Source organism: Panthera leo, chromosome D2 (assembly GCF_018350215.1).
Source record: "Panthera leo isolate Ple1 chromosome D2, P.leo_Ple1_pat1.1, whole genome shotgun sequence".
NCBI lineage: Eukaryota > Metazoa > Chordata > Mammalia > Carnivora > Felidae > Panthera > Panthera leo.
In genome coordinates, this window is record NC_056689.1 from 86,486,538 (window position 1) to 86,505,198 (window position 18,661).

General features: G+C 62.8%; 1 protein-coding gene across 2 annotated transcripts in view; it reads left to right on the forward strand.

The window, feature by feature from the left end:
* The window catches only part of INPP5A (inositol polyphosphate-5-phosphatase A), a 177,014-nt gene that overhangs the window by 129,293 nt on the left and 29,060 nt on the right, over window positions 1–18,661 (forward strand). For both annotated transcript variants that reach the window (XM_042908402.1, XM_042908401.1), the window contains exon 9: window positions 8,450–8,534. In XM_042908402.1, coding sequence (XP_042764336.1) covers window positions 8,450–8,534 — 85 coding nt within the window. The remainder of the gene's footprint in view (window positions 1–8,449; window positions 8,535–18,661) is intronic.

Sequence of the window (18,661 nt, forward strand, 5' to 3'; positions counted from 1 at the left end):
TCCTTCGCGGCCTGCGGGAAAGCAGCCTCTGGGTTCCGGGGCACTTTTCTGCAACTTTGCATTCCCATGAATGGCTTCTGTGGGGCGCGCAGCCAGCCGCAGATCCGGGCCTCCGCGGCGCAGGGCCGGGCCGCCCGGCACAAAGGGCGGCTCTGTAGGAGCGGTGAGTGACGGGCCGGCCTTTCATCGCGCGGCTAACCTTTTGGCGGCCACCAGCAGACTGCATTCTGCTCTGCCGGTGGGGAGGACAATGCCACCAACAGTGCCCCATTCACGGCGTTGGGAACCTCCGGGAGCATTGTCCGCCGTGCTCCGGGGACGCAGGGGGACGGCCAGGAGGCTCCTGAGAGGGGAGCCTGCCTTCTCCTGGCTTGGTCTCCCCGTAGCGTCGCACCCGGGAGCGGTGGCGCATGCGCCCGGCGTCCCGTCCCCGAGCGCTTGGCGGGGGCAACGCCGGGTGGCAACTCAGAGGCATTCAGTGCCGTGTGTGCGGATTTCCTGGAAATCGAAGATGATCCCAGAGTAAGACCCTACTCTCAAGAAAGGCGAGAGACAAAGTCCCTGTGTCTGAAGCGTGTGCCCCCCACAGTAGCGACGGTGAGCGCCGTGGAGCGCCTCCGTGCAGCGCGGGGCAGTCTCGCGGACGCTGGCGCCCCCCGGGCCGACCCGGAAGGGGCTCCTGGAGGCGGCAGAAGATGGGTCCTCAGGGTTAATGGGGTGCAGCCCCTGGGGAACCCCGCGCTGTTGTCACAAGTAACGACCTCTGTGCTTCCTGCGCGGCCCTTACTGCCTCCTGCTTCCTGTGCGACTCTTGAGCGTTTTGCTTTTAATCTCACAGGAGGTTGGGGGAGACTGTCCGCTAGTTAGCGCAGTGTCGGTCTGAGGGGTGGGGAGCGGGCGGCGTGGGGGGGGCCCCCCCCGTGCATCCTGGGGACCCCTCCTCCCGCGGGCACCTCCAGATCGACCGTGGGGACGGGCCTGCCCGCGTCCCAGACGTAGTTCGGCACCTGGGGAGCACCTCGGGGATTAAAGCAGAGCAGAGACCTCGGACGCTGTCCTTCAGAGCCACCGGCACCGAAACTTCCTGACGTCCCCCCGAGCTCTGGGCCGTGAAATGAGATTTTTTTTCCACAAGTGACAGGGCGCTTCTGTGTGTCCCCTTTGAGACGTGGCCTGGCCTAGTTCAACAGAAACATTTTACATTACAACTGTGAAATCCTGGCATAAAGCGCCCCGTTGTCCCCCCATTATTTTCTCACAAACACAGTCCATTGTCACGGCGCTGAAGTTAATTTGATCAACATTGGGACATTTAACTTTTATGTCCAGGCAAAAGAGCTGTTTCATGCTCATTTTGGGTATTCAAAGGAAATGATTGCCAGAAAAATAATGTTGCTGCGAACAATTGGGAGCAATTAGTTTCCCAGGGAGAGGCGATGTGATGCGCCCCGCCACACAGCTCCCCTTTGTGGCCTCCCGGGCGGCCATCAGTCAGCTGTCAGCCGCTCAAAGACCCTCCAACCTAAACGTTTCTCTTCGGGCCGTTCCCAGAACTCGCCTGGCTGCTCAGCGGGCAGAAGAAAAGCCACTGCGTCTCTAGGCAAAGGCGAGCAGGGCGCTGAAGACGTGGGTCCTCCGGGACGCGCCCTCCGCGTGGCCAGGCGCCGCACGGCTTCTCGCGACCCTGTTTCCTGCCACGGGGAGCAGGCCGCGTCTGTCCTCCGGGACCGGAAACGCACCACCCAGGCATCTGACGGCCTGGAGGCTGAGGCGGCCGTCGCCAAATGGGTGGGTCTGACACGGCGTGGCGTCCCGGGGCCGCACGCGGGGCGCCAGAACCCCGAGCCCCTCAGTCTGCGGGTCTGTGCCGCCGGCGTGTTCACGGCTCAGGCGGGGGCGCGCCCCGGGGGACTGTGAAGTCCAGTGGCCGTCCCGGCACCCCGAGCTCCCTACGCCCCACATCTCAGACGAGCGGTGGTGTCTGTTTACAGCCTCTCTCGTCTTCCTGAGGACGAGCCCAAGCGTCCAGAAAAGCCGGGAAGACCCGACGACAGCGTGTGCCCTCCACTCGGCGTGGCCACGTCTGTGTTTCTGTGTTCGTCCTGTGTGTCCTTCTGTTTAGAAACGAAATGCAGGCACCCTTGAGCCTGCGTTCGCTGTCCTGCTCCCACCCTCCTTTCCCGACCCTCCTGTTGGCGCTGTCCCTCGTCCGTGTGTCCCGTTCACACCCGTGTGCACCGTCCTGTGCTGCTGTCATGCAGTGATGCGTGCAGGGGCACGTGTGTGCAGTCTGCCTTCTCCCGCGTGTAAGCGTCCGTAAGCCGCGTGTTCCGCGTGTCCCCATCTGCAGCTCCGGCCTCCGGCCTCATCCCATGCGAGCCCTGACGGCCCCTGCTCGTCCACTGTCGTGTTGGCATTCGTCTTGTTGGCGTTCTGCTAACAGGACGTTGTCGCGAGCTGTGGCCCGGCCGCTCTGCCCTCCGAGCGGGCCGCCTGGCCAGCATGTGTGCTCATGCCGGCCGGGAAACGCGGCTGGTTTGCATTTCCACGTCGCGTCCTGAGTTCGCCGGCAGCTCTCCAGGACTCTGGTTCTGGTGCAGAAAAGGCGTATTTAATGTCTTGATGCTATTCAAAGGGTGTGAAAATGAGAATTGCTGCGGGGGAGCTGAGAATGAGCCCCAGCCCGGTGCCCTCGAGTCGTGCCGCGACCACTCCAGCCGAACCCACGTGGGGGCCGAGGGTGCATGTGCTGCCTGGGGCCCTCCAGCACCGACAGCAAGCTGCCCTCCACCAGGGACGCTCCGAGGCCCCGGCACGCGCTTCCAACAGCCGGCAGGCCGCGGGGTACCTACCGTGCCAGCCACTGTCCCCCCAGTGCCGAGCCGCAGAGCTCCCCACCTCGGGCCCCTCGGGCAGCACACCCTCAGGTTTCCAGGCCCCGACACCCTGGCCCTGGGGACTGCCTTGTGCACTGAGTGCTCACGGCTGGCCGGTCAGCGGGCTGACACTGAGGCCCCTCGGGCAGGTGGGTTCTTGGGACGTTGCCTAACACCAGGGAGACGTCCAGGTGTCTGTGAAAGCCTGCCTGGCATGGGCCCTCGAACAGATTTTTCCTGTTTCCCTTTGTGAGGTCCGTTTAGCTGTCTCTGCCTCGTGTGCATCATACGCAAGCCTCCCCAGGCTCCCTGGTGCCGGCCGACGTCACGTCCGGATGACTGTCCGCCTGGGGGCCGGCCGGCCCGCACACTCTGGTGTAGAATGAAAAGTGATGTGGAAACTAGTCTACCTGCTTCTAGGAAGGTGAAAACAGATCCGTTTGCTTGCTCGAAACAGCTTAGATGTGTCTGCAGCAAACCACTCAGGTGTTGAAGGTGAGAAGAAACTTCCAGAGCTCTAAGATGCCCTGCCTGGGGGTCGGCAGTCTTGTCTGTCCAGCAGTGGCAGCGGAAACAGGAGAGCAAAGAGAAGGAACGGTCCTGGTGCGGTCGGGTCACCGTCTGCTTCCCGAACCGCACCAGGCTCTGGGGGTGTCGGGTGCCGTCCGTGCCTCGCGGGACTGCTCACAGCTCGCCCACCCGCCCGCCCGCTCCAAGGCCACCGGCCAGGAACATTGTAGCTTCTGAGTGTTGGAGCCGTGACTTCCTTCAGGGGACGTTGTCCCCATCCTCCGAGGGTGGGCACCGCTCGTTCACCGAGACCCGAGCCCGCGACCCCTTCCTCGGCGCGCGGGCCTCTGTGATACGGCACGTGTCAGCGTGGCTTGTCACATAATGAAATCGCCTGTCAAAACAGAAAGAGACTCTGTTTTCAAGGCCTAAAAAATTGATTTTTATGGCTCTTCTTGTAATTCTCTTTCTGAATTAGGCACATGATATTGATGTGGGCCTACTTTTTAATCATAATAGCGTCTGACAAGGTAATTAATTTTAAAACAAGTTTTTTCTCTTGGCCCAAATGGCACTATATCGAAATTAAACGTGAGTGCCGTGAGGGCGGCGGGCCTGGCACTCAGGTGATTGCCTCGGCCGTGACAGCCCTCCATCTTGCACACCACGCGACCTTTGGAGATGGTGGTGGTTATTGATGAGCGTGGGCCATTCCATCAAAGGAGCAGGGCGGGCGTGGAAACGTGATCGAGTTTAGGTTTTAATGATGGTGTTACAAGAGCCTAGCACTGCTGACGGGACCCCTGCGGGGGCCACGCCGGCTCCTTGCCGGGGCTCCTGTGGGGGGGAGCGGGGGGACAGGGCCGCGGGCCACGGGCATCCCTGTGCGCCTCCATGGCGACAAGGCCTGAGGAACCTCGCGTTTCTCACTCTAGACACGCTGGAGCTTTTAAACCTCCATTCAGATGCTAAATCTGAAGTTTGTCAGTTTTTTAAAGAAGGAATTCACCTCCCAACGCCTCGTACCGTTTATTAGCCAGCAGTGGGCGGCGTCCATAATTCCCGTCCCGGGCGTCAGCTGTCCGCACCTTCTGCAGCCCCTGTCCCCTCCCGTCACGTCAGCTCGATGCCTCGAGCCCCGTGAGGACGGGTGGCCCGTGTCCAGCACCTCCTCCCCCCCCCCCCACCCGCCGGAGGCCCTGTGCGCGTGAGCCCGGGGTCTCTGCCGTCTCACGAACGCCCGGCCGCCCAGTGGCCCCAGGCCCGGAGCCGACTTCCTCACGTGCCGTCGTCGCCTCCGCCTGCTCCCGCCACAGCCTCCGCGCATCCCGGAGACCTGGAGTGGCGCCCTGACCCCGGTGGCTTCACACACCTTCGGAACTTTCACGGACCCGAGGACACGCGAAGTGCCGGCCTTGCACCAGCACAGAGGGCGACCGCAGCGAGTCGTACCAGAGCAGGTGGGATTTCTCGAGGCAAAGACGAGAGGAGACGGCGTCAGCCCGGGAAACGGTTACGGATTGCCGGGCACGCGCGAACTCCGGTCCCTCTCATTCGTCTCTTCCGCTGCGGGGGTAGACGGAGAGCACACGCGTGATGTGGGTACACGCGCCCACACGCGTGCGAGGCGTCGCCGCGTGCAGGGACACCACGTACACGTGACACGGCTGTGTCCCCCCTCCCCTGCTGGTGGCACGTGTGCACACACGTCTCCTGTGTCTGTCTCTGCGGGTCACGTGTGAAGCGTTTCCCCGGGCTCCGTGCTCGCGGTCCCAGGAGGGGCGAATGCGTAGAGAGTGCGGAGTGGTGAATCGTGCTCTACGTGCGGCGTCCTCGAGGAACACGAGTTCCCGTGCCCCCAGCGGACGGAAGCTGGCGGATCTTAAAGACCAGACGTGTGGACCCTGTGACATTCGAAGGGTTTGCCCGGCGAGCGGACGCCCTCTTCCCTCGGCGAGGGAAAGTTGCAGTGTTGCTTTGGCTCCGTTTTTCTTAAAAACATAAATAAATAAAACAGAAAAGTGAAAAGCCTTTGAGGGGCACGAGGTCACGTGTACTGGCTGGGAGGACGTGCGTGGCCGCACTGGGTGGTGCCGGTGTGACCGCTGATGGCTCGGACGACGCGAGGGGCTTCGGGGGTCCCCGGGCACTGGCCAGCCTTCTCGTTGCCACGTCCCGGGCTCCACGGCGACAGGCCGGCTCCCCGTGTCAGCAGCGGCCATCTTGTGGGCGGCGTTCCTTCTGACCCACGGAGTCCCCCCGATGGCGCCCACCAGGCTCTTGCGTCTCCGGGCCTTGGCAGAGTGATGCCCACGGAGCCAGCCTGGCCAGGTGGCTCTGCCTCTGCTCAGGGAGGCAGGGCAGGCCGGTGGCGTCGCCGAGCCAGGCGCAGAGAGAGTCGGCTGGGGGCAGAGGGGGGCGGCCTCCTCCCGGTTCACACACACAGTTCCGTTTCGCTGAGGGGACTCTCCGTCTCCCGGGGAAGCCCCTGGGGACAGGTGCCCTCAGAGCAACATGCATCCCTGTGCAACCTCCGAAAACAGAAATCTGTCCGCCTGATAATGTGACTGACCCCCCAGTGATTGTTTCTCTCTGCCCGAAATAGCCCCGGAAGGCCTCCCGGCAGCAGCATCGCCACCGCATGAAGAGCCCTCAGCTCTGGTGAGGAGGCTCCCTCTCAAGAGGGCCTCTCCTTTCCCGTCGCGGCCTCTCCTTTCCCGTCGGGGCTTCTGCATCCTGGATCTGGACCCCGACCTCCACGGGGGAGGGGAGGGGGACGGGAAGGATTGGACCCCCAACCTCCATGGGGGGAGGGGAGGGAGGCAGGAAGGATCGGACCCCGACCTTCATGGGGGGAGGCCAAGAAGCCCATGCTGCAGGCGTCCTGATGCTGTAGACATTCTGGAGACCTTTCTAGGAACCTACACAGGATCTCTGAAGAATTTTTTGTTCTAAAGGAGTTTAACAGCAGAAGAAGCTTTAGCCTTTTCAGGACGGCAGAGGCAGCTGGCTTCCTGCTGCCAGACTGAGTCCCGTGCAGGGCAGAGGCAGGGGAGGAGGGGTGGTAGTGGTCCTGGGCCCGTGCGGATGCGTCAGCAGGTGCCCCCGCTAGGACCCTGACCGTCTTATTCCTCAATTAAAAAGTTTAATTTGTACAAGGAAAGGAAACTACTGGTCGTCTGCAGTATCGATGATGTACGAACGTGTCTTTCGTCTTCAAACTCACGTGTGAGTTAAAAGTTCCTCCAATTAAAAAGGAAAACAGGATGTTCTGTGGAACATAGCTCGATGACAGCAGTTCATGACTGCAAGAGAAATGGGGAAATGGTGGAGGTGACTTTTAAAGGCACTGTCAGCAAGAAGGCCGTCGCTGTGGAAAGCGGCCTTAATTCCAAGTGTGCAGGGTAGATGGAGATCTCAGAAAGGCCCGTGTGATTGGGGCAATCGTGTGCCACACAGACTGAATGGGAAGAGCGTCGCGTGTTTAATAAATGGTGCGGTCGATCGGCCGCCGGGAGGATCGATGAACGGAGATCCCTGCTTCACACTGTGATTCCAGACGGATTAAAGTCTAAGCACCAAACTCTGCCTTAACGATGGTGGCAGAGCCTGGCAGGGGCTCGGGCTTCTGGAGAGGACGCACGGCCAGCGGCTGGCACACGCACCCCCGCTGAAGCTTACGGCGCGTACCGGGCAGAAACCGCCGGGAACTGCGCGGAAAGCATCCACGGACCGAAAATGTGGATCACCACCAGCTTACGGGGAGCCTTCCGGAATTAAAAAAAAGAAAAAAAAGGAAGGATTGAAAAGAGAAACAGGCCAGAAATAAGTAGACACAGAAACACAGGTTCTGACAAGTACCTGACAAGGCAGGTGGTCTCTGTGGTGGGGAGGGGCGGAGGGCGCAGTTGAAGCGGAAGCGTCGTTTGTTCCGCAGACGGGACGGGCTGACGGAGTGCCGGTGAATTCGCCGCACGCCGCCTGTGCCTTTGCGGCACGGGGTCGCGGGCCTCTGCAGAGCCTGGACGCCAGGAGCCTGCGCGTCCCGTGAGCCCTTCGCTGCCAGCCGCAGCCTGCAGGGACCCTTCTTGTGACCTGGGAGAACGTGCCGAGCCCGAGAAGGCGGCACGTTGTCCTGTGATTGGCCCTTTCTTCTGTTTCTCAAGCTAACGAGTCAAGTGACAAGAGGCTGAGTCGGTAAGCGACGCCCGAGGCATTACCGGCTGTGCCAGCTTTCCCGGTAACCGGTGGCGCTTTCCGAGTTAATCCGGTGCAGTCCTCGCCCTGGCCTCTGCCTGCCTGACAAGATTCGATCTTAGTCCATCTTGGGATGGGCCCGTGGGAGGGACACCCTCCACCCTGCACCCCGCAGCTCTGTCCCTGCAAACGCGTGAGTGGAGCCACGGCAGTGACGCGGGCTCCCCGGACGTCCCTCCCTCTGTGCCGACCACACGCACCGTCCTGCTGGTCAGCGATGGCTGTCGCTCTGCTTTCCGGTCGGAAACGGCCGGCACCTTGCTTTGCCGTCGGAAGCGAGCAGCGGTCGGTAACCACGAGGACTTGGGGTCTGAGCGGTTGTCGCACTGTGCGTGAGGGGCTGCTCGCGCAGTGGCCGCCGTGTGTGCGTTTCAGTGGGAAGATACCAAGGGGCTGCGGTTGACTTAGAATGTGTGGGCAAGACGTCAGGGAGGCAGCGTCTCGCTTTGAAAAACAGACGCGGTTTTGTGCCTTTGAAACGTGGAAACAGAGTGTCATAGACGCTTCCAGAGCTCACTCGCGTCCCACCCCACCTGGGAGGAGCGTGCAGACTCCCTCCCCCTGCGTCCCGAGTCCTGTGCTCCCAGCTAGAGCCCCGTTTCCTGGCCTCGGTCCTTCCCCCGCACCGCCTGCACCACCCACTGGCTGCGGTTTCCCCAGGGCCCTGGCCCGTGCTGAGGGCGCGTCCGTGCTGAGAGAGCCGCGCTGTCTGTCTGGGGGTGCGGGGAGGGGGCGTGGAAGGGGAGCCTGGTGCAGAAGCTGATCGCCCGGCGTGGCAGTAACGTGGTCTCCTTCTCTCCTCCCAGAATCATCGACCAGCGATTCGAGAAAGTGTCCTACTTTGTGTTTGGAGATTTCAACTTCCGGCTGGATTCCAAGTCCGTGGTGGAGGTAGGCACCGCTCCCCGCCGTGGCGGGAGCCTCCGCCGCGGTCGACGGGTTTCGGGAAAGCCGCAGAGGCTGTGTTTGCGCTTCGCGGGCAGGTGTGACCTTGCCGTTCTCACCGGCCATGTTTATGGCAGAAATTCCTAATAACCATGTGTCACTGTCAAAAGGGGGCCATTATTGGAGTCCCTCGGACTTCTGAAGCTAATCAGGTGACCCATCGCCAACCGGCGGGACGTGACGCCCTGCCGTGAGGGCTGTTTTTGGCTGTGAGACGCCCAGGAAGCCGGCGGGGAGGTGTGGCTGGAGGGGGCTGCTTCTGCGGCGCCCAACGGGCAGGCGCTGCTGGAGGCCAGTGTCGTCTTTTGCCGAAACATTCGTGGCTGTCACTCGCTTCTCCGGAGCTTGGAGGCTTGCGTGTCCCGGGCGCACCCGCAGGGCCCTGGCCGGACGCCCCCTAGGGACAGGCACACGTGAGAAGTCTCGGCGCTGTGGGTCCCCGTCGTGTGACCGTGGAGCCTCTCCTCCGCCGGCACAGCCGTGACCCCGCTGCCTGTGCCGAGCCTGCACGGGGAGGCCGGGCGGCCCACACCAGGAAGCCCTCCGAGGGCTCGCCCGGCACCCGGCTCACACCGGGTAGAGACGTGGCGGCCGTCAAGCAGTCACCGTCCTGTCGGCGTCACCATCACAGACGCTGCCACACGGTCCTCGTCCGTCCTCCGTAGAGGTCGGCCCCGAAAGACAGACGGACGCGCTCTCGTCACTCCGTAGCTCCCCTTGGTTGACGGAGATGAGCAGCAGTGGCGTCGACGTTCTCCTGTCTGATGATGCAGCTCGTCTGACGGCTCCTCAGCGGGCGTGCTCACAGGTGCACGTGTGTGAATGTTCGGCTACGTGCTGGTCGTGCCTGGACGCTCACCGACAGCTGGGAGAGTGTGTGTCAGCAGCGGGATTGTCGGCCCCCGGTGTCTTCGCTTGCTTCTGCTGGTTTTTCTCTCCTCACTTCGGGGCCGGAGCGCTCATCGGTCCGCTCTCAGGCTCTGCAGCGAGCCCGGGAGCACGTCTGTCTCGTTCAAAGCTGGTCCCGTGTCTGACGCTGTTGGGCCCCCGGTGCCCTCGCCAAAGGCCACCGCCCCCATTGATTTCAGGCCACTGGGGGCTTGAAAAGCCACATTTCGATGAGATCCTGACCCTCTACGCAGGGGTCGCTTCTCACGGTGCTCAGGACGGTGAGCCTGCCGTGCACAGAGCGGCCCCTAGCTCATCCTTCGCTCTCCTCCCTGAGCCGAGCCACCTGCAGAGAAGTAAAGGTCCTTCGAAAGACCGAAGCTGGCCAGGCGGGAGCTGCCCAGCAGCTTGTACGTGCGGAAAGGTCCGGGAGGTGTTGAACGGGGCCTTCTCTTCCCTGAGAACAGACACCACGAGGAGGGGCAGTGCTCCGGCTCGGGTCAAGGTCGCTGCAGGTGTGCGTCCGGACCTGCCCCGTGGCTGTGTGGCGCACAGCACGGCTGAGCCCCTGGCGGGTGCTGGGCCGAGAAGCCGGCCACTGCCCGAAGAGTGCGGTCGGTGGCGCAGTTAGGGCCGGCCCATCTGAGAATGACGCTTCCTCCCCTACAGCGGGAACGCGGGCTGCTGTGCCCTCCGGGGAGACGGCTGAGGGCTGGGGCCACTCTGCGGGCTAGCAGATATGCTGGGTGCTGTCTTTACCTCATAACGTGCCCCCCACTTCCTGACTTGTCCTGTTTCCTAAAACAAGGGGCTCCTGCACACAGGGGTCGCGGCAGACAGGAGGGACTGTCTTGCGAATTGGCGGGAAGTTTTCCCAAGAGCAGACACGTTTTTCTCGAGATCACTAAGGAGCCTCAAGAATCTCTAAGTTGCTGATAGCCCGCAATGTTCCAGGATTCCTAAGCACCGCTATCTGATGGGCTGAGTTTTTACTAAGTGTCTCCAGCTTTCTATTCCCCTTCCTGCAGGAAAAGACAGGAGGTCTTTGTTCCGATTGCTTTCCCATCACAATTACCTGACACAGATAAGGACTTATTTGAAACGCTATTTTTAGGAAACGATTCCCACAATAGCTGGTTTTCAGAAGGAGAGCAGCACACATATGTCCGCCCCTCCTTGACCCCACAGGGTCCTGCCCTGGGCCCCCAGCCTCGTCTTCTGTCAGCTTCGCTGCCCCTGGCCCCAGCAGCTCAGGGTCCCGTCCTCCCGGGGCAATTGGCGGGCAGCCCGGCGCCAGCCCAGAGGAGCTCGGGCTGCCCGCACTTCTGGAGCTGGGAGGGTGAGAGGCTCCGTCCCCTTGCCATCGTGTGCTCCTCCCCACCTCTGTGCACCTGTATGACGTCAGGCGCAAAGCGTGGCATGAAGTACTGGGAAAAGTAATAAATGTGTATTTGTGCGGCCCCTCCCTCCCCCCATCAGGTGGTCGACCGATGAAACCACCGCTGTGTCCTTGTGTCCCAGCGTGCGCGTTTCTGTGTGTCCAAATCCCTGCCCCCTGCCCTGCCGGGAAGCCGCACGGTGGCAGTGCTGGAGAGGCGTGGGGGGCCGTAGGCGGCTGGAGGTCCTGGGGACTCGAGGGCCGAGCCACGGTAGACTGAGAGCGGGGACGCCCAGGGCGCGTCGTGGGGAGACCAGGGTCTCCCATCGGGGGCGAGGAGGGTGTGTGAGGGCCTCGGAAGGTCAGAGAAGCCTCTCCCGACGGAAGTGAGGCAGCTGGGCAGCTGTTTGGACCGGCGGCTCTTCCCATCGGTGCCGGTTGGAGGTGCTGGGCTTGATGGAGCAGAGAGGTCTTCGGCTGCTCCTGTCGGAGGCTCTGGCCGCCAGCAGGAGACGCGGCCTCCCCGGGAGCCTGCTAGTTGGGGACGTGGGTCTTTCGCTCACGAGCCAGGGGCACGTCCCAGGGCTTCTGTTCAGTCCGCGTGAGTGTCGGGACAGGACAGCGCACCTGAATGCACCCGAGCGCCACCGGGCAGACGGCTCTTCTCCACCCCCGGCCTGGGAAGGCCCACGGGCCGCCGAGCTCGGTTCCCGGGAGCAGCGAGCCTCGCCCAGCGACGTCCCAGGACGCTGCCCGCTGAGTGCCGTTCCGGGACGCGTCAGATGCGGCTCTGTGGCACCTCCGCCAAGAGTGGGAGGGAAGTCCGTGGGCTTCAGTGGAATCACTTGCTCATTAAACAAGTGCGCCTACGATCCGTCCTTCAATGTTTGGAGGCTTTTCACGTCCACGTGGCTCTTTAAAGCCTCAGGATAAACGGCCGTTGTTTCGCCAAAACTTCTAATTGCATTTTTGCATAGGGCTTGCTGTGTAAATACAGCAGACTTTCGGGAGATGATCGTGATCCCAAATGCATGGAATGTGACTTTCAGTTTAGAGTTTCTAAGGACCGTTGGGTCAATGAAGATGTTAGCTGTGGAGCCCAAGACCGTTCTCGAAACCCGGGCAGCAGCATCAATACAGGCATCAACCACTTGTGAAACTTCCCTGGAGCCCGAGAAGTCGAGGCGTCGCGGAGTAAACCGAGGAAGCAGGTATGGGTGCCCCGCTCTTCCCAAAGAAAGATCCAGTGTTTCCTGAGAATTGTGGACTGACGCCCGGGAGGAACCTGGTGCCCGGTATGGCGGGTGATGTCCCGGACCACCCCCACAGGCCAGGCATCCCCTCCCCAGTGCTCTGCCCTCATGCCCCCGCGCCACCGCCAAGCCGCCAAGGCCCCTCCCTGCCGGCCTCACACACGTGCTGCTTACCGAGAAAGTTCTGACCGATCTCGTGCCTGTTCCTGACTGAACACGTAGGACACGGCGAGCGCACGGTGCAGCCTTCCTGTGCCGGGCCCTGTGCCGCCACGTGGCAGGGTCCTGGGCTGCTGTGACAAGGACCACACATGCGTGTTCCCTCACAGTCTGGAACCTGGCACTCCAAAGTCAAGGTGGCCTGGTCGTCCCTCATCGTGAACACGCGGCCTGTCCTCCACCCCCTGTCCTCATTGTTCCCTCATGTGGACCCCAGTCGTTGACCTTGGGGCCTATCCTGAATCCAGCCTGATTTGTCTCGGGATCCTTAACTAGTTACATCTACAAAGACCATACTTTGCAACAAGGTCACCTTCTGAGGTCTGGGTAGACATGAATTTGGGGGACACTCTTCAACCCTGACAGCGTGTAATGCCGGATTGGCATATCTCCCCACCACTTGACGAGCTGAACACTAACAGAGTAAATGTACTTCTTGGCAAAGGTGTACCTGAAAGTAAATTGAACTGAAAAAGAACAAATTTTTTTTGTCGGTGATTAATTTCAACAGCGTTAGTCAAGGTGCCGTAGGTTATTGAATTGTGAAATACCACGTAAGCACGTCTTCTGGAAAATCAGAATCTGCCAATGGCATGTGGCATGGCTTTTTAAAGGAGCTTTTAACAGTAAAAACAATTGATAGAAATTTGGTGGGAACCAAAGAACATTTCTGCACGCTTCCTGAGAGTCTGAGTGCAGCTGGGTGAGCGGTGGTCGGCTCCTCGAGAGGACAGGTGTGGAGAGGCTTCAGGAGTCCCAGGCCGGGGCCCTGAGTCCGGCCTCTGCAGGTGTGGATCCAGGGCCACAGGCGGGTGCCAGCAAGCCCCAGGTCACTCTGAGGGACAGGCTGCCTGGCCCCCGACTCACTTCACTTTGCTTTTTTCTTCCAAATTAACTGCATAACGAGGATGCGACAGGGACCGGCCAGCACCTCCAGGCCCCTGTGTTGGGGCTGCGGTTGGGGAACCACAGCCTGAGAAGCGCCTCAGGTCGAGCCCCGCACCAGCTGGGGTGATGGGCCCCGCAGGTGTGCACGCAAGATGCCCGCCTTTCACGTGACGTGGACGTCATGGCTCGCGTCCCCTCTGGGCTGGACCGTGCCCGGGGCGGCCCTGTCGCAGCCTCGATGTTTCCGGAACACACGTGGGAGGCTGCCCTCTGTGTTCTTAGAGGCTGTGGGGTCCTGCGGGTTGTTGGCCTTTCCTGCATCACATTCTCCTCCTTCTGTCTGTTGAGTCCTCATAGCCGGCAGGGAGTAGATAGACCATGAGGCCCAGGGCGGCTCCGTGGCCCCAGGGAGAGCAGAGCCGCCGGTTTCTTTCCCACGGCCTGGACGGTGGTTCTTGTTTCACAGACGCCCGTGGCGGGTTTGATACTCTGATTTTGGTTACGGCTTTGCGGTCGGCTGCCCCAGAGCTGGAGTTGCTTCCACGTCTGTCCAGCCGATGTTTCCTGCGTGCCTGTGGTGCACGCCAGGGTGGTCGTGTGGCCCGGGGCCCTTGTGGCGACGGTCCTGGGTGCCGGGAGAGCCGTGGGGGTGGGTCTGCCAGCCCGGGACACGAGTGCTGTGTTTCGTCCGCCCCATCCTCTTGGGAGGCCCAGGAGCAGCCTGAGAACGGCGGCGTCCAGGGTGTCCGTGCTTCCCGTGACCCTGTTCTTGGAAGCCCCTGCCCTTGCGGGAGGGCCCTGTTTCAGACGCACCTGTGTCTGTGACCTTGGTGTCAGCCGGAGGCCAGCGGGGCATGTCTTGGGACGGGGCCTCCTGTGGGCAAGGCCTGGCTGGGAGCCGTGGAGTCCTGTGGGGTTCTTCAGCATGGTCTGGGGCATCAGTGCCGCTGGCGGTGAGGACGGGAGGAGGGGGGGTGGTACAGCCCTGGGTGGGCACTGGGATGTGGGCAGCCAGGAGGAGGGGGCCGGGACGAGGGCAGAGTGTCCTCCGTCCATCCCCCCCCAGGGCCTCAGAGCGGGGCCTCTGCCCCTGCGATCTGCCGAGGAGGCGAGTGGGGTGCCTGACCTTTCCTTCTGAAGCGCCGCGTGGCCCAGGAAAGAGCACAGGTCGGGGAGAAGTCCGCTGGGGCTTGGCCCGGACCCACGCTGCCCACCCCCGACCTGGGCCTGTGCCCGGCACTGTCCGTCCTCCCCTCCACCCGGGTAGACAGGCGGACTGCCCTCAGCGGCGACCCCCTCCTGCGGCCGCCAGTCATGGACACCCACTTTCAGTGCCTGAAGACGGGGTGCCAGGGACGGGAAGAGAAGGCCGTGCTGGCCTCCACCCTCCGTCCTCGAGGTGGCCTGTGCCCACCCCACGCGTAGCCTTCGGCGGGCCCGGGGTCGGCGTGGCAGGGGACCCCGAATGTCGTGGACCGTGCCGCAGCTGCGTGTGAGGAGGCCTGAGGAGGCGTCGAGGCGGGACCGTGCCTCCTGCCTGACGGCGACTTCCGGAAGCGTGTGGTCACGTTGTGTGTGAGCGGGTCCCTTCTGCTGAGCACTGCCGGGTGAGAGGCCACCACCGGACTGGGTTTGGGTTTTGTTGCCGAGCCCCACCGAGGGCGGTGAGGTCAGCCTCCCCGGACTTGACGTCCGGGGTTCTCCGCCTCCCGGGTGCCACCCCCGTGCTCACTGGCAAACCTGTCTCCAAATCAGCGAGGGGCCGGTGAGCGGATGGCAGCCTGCAGGAGGCGCGGGCCGCCACCGACCCTGCTGCGGGCAAAGGGGGCGGGGCCAGCCAGGCCCCCGAGTGCGGGAAGGGGAACCAGGTCACTCGTGGAGCGGGACGGAGACGGGCGGCCAAGTCCTGCCCGGCAGCAGCCTCGGGAAGAGCCGCAGAGCGAGGGAGCCCGTCCCCCGGGAGTCAGCAGCTTCCTGTTTCAGATGCAAATTCATGCCAACACGCTTGCAGAGCAGAACCGAGGGGACCGGACTTGGTGCTGCTGGATGTAATTGAAACACGCACAGATTCCACACGATTGTCACGTGCCGTCCGGTGGGCCGTGCGTCACGAAGCTGCTTATTGACGCAGCCTCTGGCTCGGCCCCGCTGGCAGGATCGCTCAGAGGGTACGTTTTGTGCCTTGCGCCATGGCAACTGGCAGCTGGGACGCTCAGCTGGCCGCAGTGACAAAGAGCATCAGCAGTGCCAGGCGCTCCCGTCCCGGCGAGGCCCGGCCCACGCCCACCTGCCGTGCTTCATCCCTGACAGCGATGGTGGCGGATGCGATTTTGGAGGCTGGCGGCCGTCTTGAAAACCAGTTGCCAGTTACTGACACGTGCACATGCGCCCGGGTGCCAGGTGGGCCCCTGGGGACTCGGGTCCTGTGAGGACCCGTCTGGGTTGGGGGGGGGCGCCCCCAGCACTGACAGTGCCGGCCTGGGAAGGGGCCAGAAGGAACCACGCAGGGCACACCCCCCGCGTCACGAAACCACCGAAGACCACAGCCAGCAAGAGTGGTGCAGCCAGGCTGCCCGGTGGCCGGAGCCCCGTCCCCAGACCGCCCTCCTTCCCTCGGGGCCCCCGCGTCCTGGGGAGGGCGCTCCTACTCGGCCTGAGGGGGCATCACCCCATCACGCCCTTGCCAGCCCCCCTCCCCCCGGAGGCCCTCCAGGAACCACCCAGCCTGCACGGTCACGGTGCCCACACGGAGCGCCAGACAACGGGCTGGCTCGCGTCTGCTCTCCAGTGAGCTCGTCGAACCCAACCCCAGCCGTGCCTCCGCACCCCAAACACTCAGCCCGGGTCGTGGGGCACGCGGACCCCCCCGGCAGCCAGCTGGCATTTCCGCCCGTGTTGTGGCAGTGAGTGGTGGGAGCAAGCAGTTGAGGAGAGGGCAGCCTGGCGACCTGAGACAGCTGGAAGGGTTGCCCCGGCCCCCGCCCCCGTGATGCGCCCCGAGAGAGCCTCCTGGGGAACGGGGCTTTCACAGACCTTTAGCAGCTCTGAGAGGGTGTGTCCTCTGTGTGGACACGCTGTGTGTGACACACAGTGTGTGTCACGCTGGTGGGCGTGAGGGCTCCCGATCTGAATTGGGAGCCGGTGTAGACGGGGCTGGGCGTGCCGGCGGCCTCCTTGGCTCTGGGCACTCTTGTGTCTGTGGACTCCAGGAGTTGCAGCCACTGGGTCGGGCGCTCGTGCAGGCGCCTTAGCGTCTCTGCTCAGCTTGTCTGTGTGGCTTTTGAAGAGTCAGAGTTTAAAGCAGCCAATTTACGCATCTAAATTGTTAGGTTTATTTACTTACTGTTGCAAAAAAGGAGAATCCGGTCTGTTTTGATAAGGGGCCCGCGACACGAACCTGAAACCAACTACGTAACGTCACAGTTATGACCGTTCTGGGTTTCACGTGTGGGGGATTTTCTGCCAGGAAGTTTGCCTTACAAACATTAGCGGCCTTTCCAACTGGTACACTGATGTCCCAACAGTTATCGCCACGATGATGGAAAGAGAAGAAAAAAGACAAGAGCGCTGGTGCCTTTCGCCCTCGCCTGTCCCCTGTTGGAGAGCCTGATTTTCTGCTTTGTGGGTGGCTCTGTGCTCACTAATGTGCGTCCTGCTGCATGCAGCACTGCTCTCCCGCTGCTCTCTGGGTCAGCACGGCCTGCGGGGGTTCTGGGACCGTCCACCTCTGGGCCAGAGCTGGCGGGCGGGCTCCCTGTCTGTGGCCTGTGTGGGCGCGAGGAGGAAGCGCCAGGCTGGGGGGTCCCACTCCGCCTGCCCTGCTTGTCCCGGGGTGTCCTCAGGAGACCAGACCGAGAGCACGTCCGGGCCCCAGCCGGGGCCTTGCTGCAGGCAGCACCCCCGGGGAGCCGTCCCGGGCCCAGGCCGCATGCATTGCACACCCCGGCCGGAGACGCACCTGGCTTCCTTCCAGAACACCGGCCGAGGGGCCCGTGTGGGCTCAGAACCGCCACGGGCTTGCCCGGCGTGCCGCTCCGTTAGCGCCTGCCCTGGTGGCCAGGCCGGTAGGGAGTTCACGGGAGCCGTCCTGGGCGGAGATGAAAGAAAGCGTCTTTATGGTGGTGTTGTTCTGGAGGAACGGTGCACAATCTGAAACAAAGAGGGGGAAGGCGCCGTGGCGGCTGACCTAACCCTCGTAACGGCACCTCCCCACGACCCGCCACCAGCCCCTCAGGGCCCCCGCTGCGGCAGCCTCAGCACTCTGGGGCCCTCAGAGGCGGTGTCTCCCCCACGCTTACTAATAGACGCCTTTCCTCCTGGGAGCACAGGGATCTAGTGGGAAAACCTTTGGGAGAGACAGAGAGCTCACCAGAAGGGTCTCCGGGAGGTTAGCACAAACGGGCTGGCGGACCGTTTGGGGCAGTTCCTGCTGGAGGCAGGGGGCACCTCTCCAGAGAGAGGACAAGACCCCGAGGCGCTCGCGGGCGGAGGCTGCCCTGCTCGGCCCCGCCCGGGGCTGCTCTCCGTGTCGGGCCGGCCACCCTGGTCCCGAGAACCGGGGGGGTCGGCACCGGGACGCGCTCGTGTGACGGTGGCTGTTTGAGGGCGGCAGGCCCGCCGCCCTCGCCTGCCGCTGCTCCCTCCTGCCTCCCGGGAGCTGTGCGTGCGGGCGCGTGTGCACGGTGTGCCCTGTGTGTGCCTCGCTGGCACACGTGTGCGCTGAACGCAGGCGTGTGTATTCACATGCACGTAGGCCACCTGCGTACACGTGTGTGTGCCTGTGCGTGACGGGAAGGAAGCCAAAACGGCCAGACCTCGTGCCGCTCCTGCCCACTAGTGACCCACGCTGTCACCAGGGCAGGATGGGCACTGGCGTGTCCTTGCTGCTCTGGCCACCAGCCTCTTCTCTCTGTCAGGGCTCTGGTGGGGGGGGGGGGGGGGCGGGAGGGCTTCACCTGCAGGGGCTCCGCTCACCCTGCCGAGGCGGGGGGGGGGGGGGGTGCGGCTTCTCTGCGCTCGTTCTCTGCGGTGCCGTGTGAACCCTCCCCCAGCGGGGACGGTCAGAGAGCGTTGGGCGAGAGGCTCTTTCCTGAGCTCTTTCCCTCAGATGCATAGGTTACCAGGGACCAAGGCAAGTTTTAAAGCCGCCAGTTTCCATTCCAGAACCTTCAGAGCCGTGATTCAGTGGTGCCTCCCGTCAAGCCCTCGAGTGCTCTCAGGACTCAGAACGATGTCTGCAGATGCGAATCACCAGAGAACACTAATCGCGTGGGACCGACAATGCTTATCTTGTGTCCCTGGCACTTAGATGGATGTCCAGGGCACGGGGATGTCTGTCGAAACCTGGTGCTCTAATTCTCTGCCCCTACTTGGCAGAGAGCCCGTGTGGGATGCTAGGGCCCCCACCCCGGGCTGACCCGTTGGTGGGTTCGGAGGCGCCTGTACCC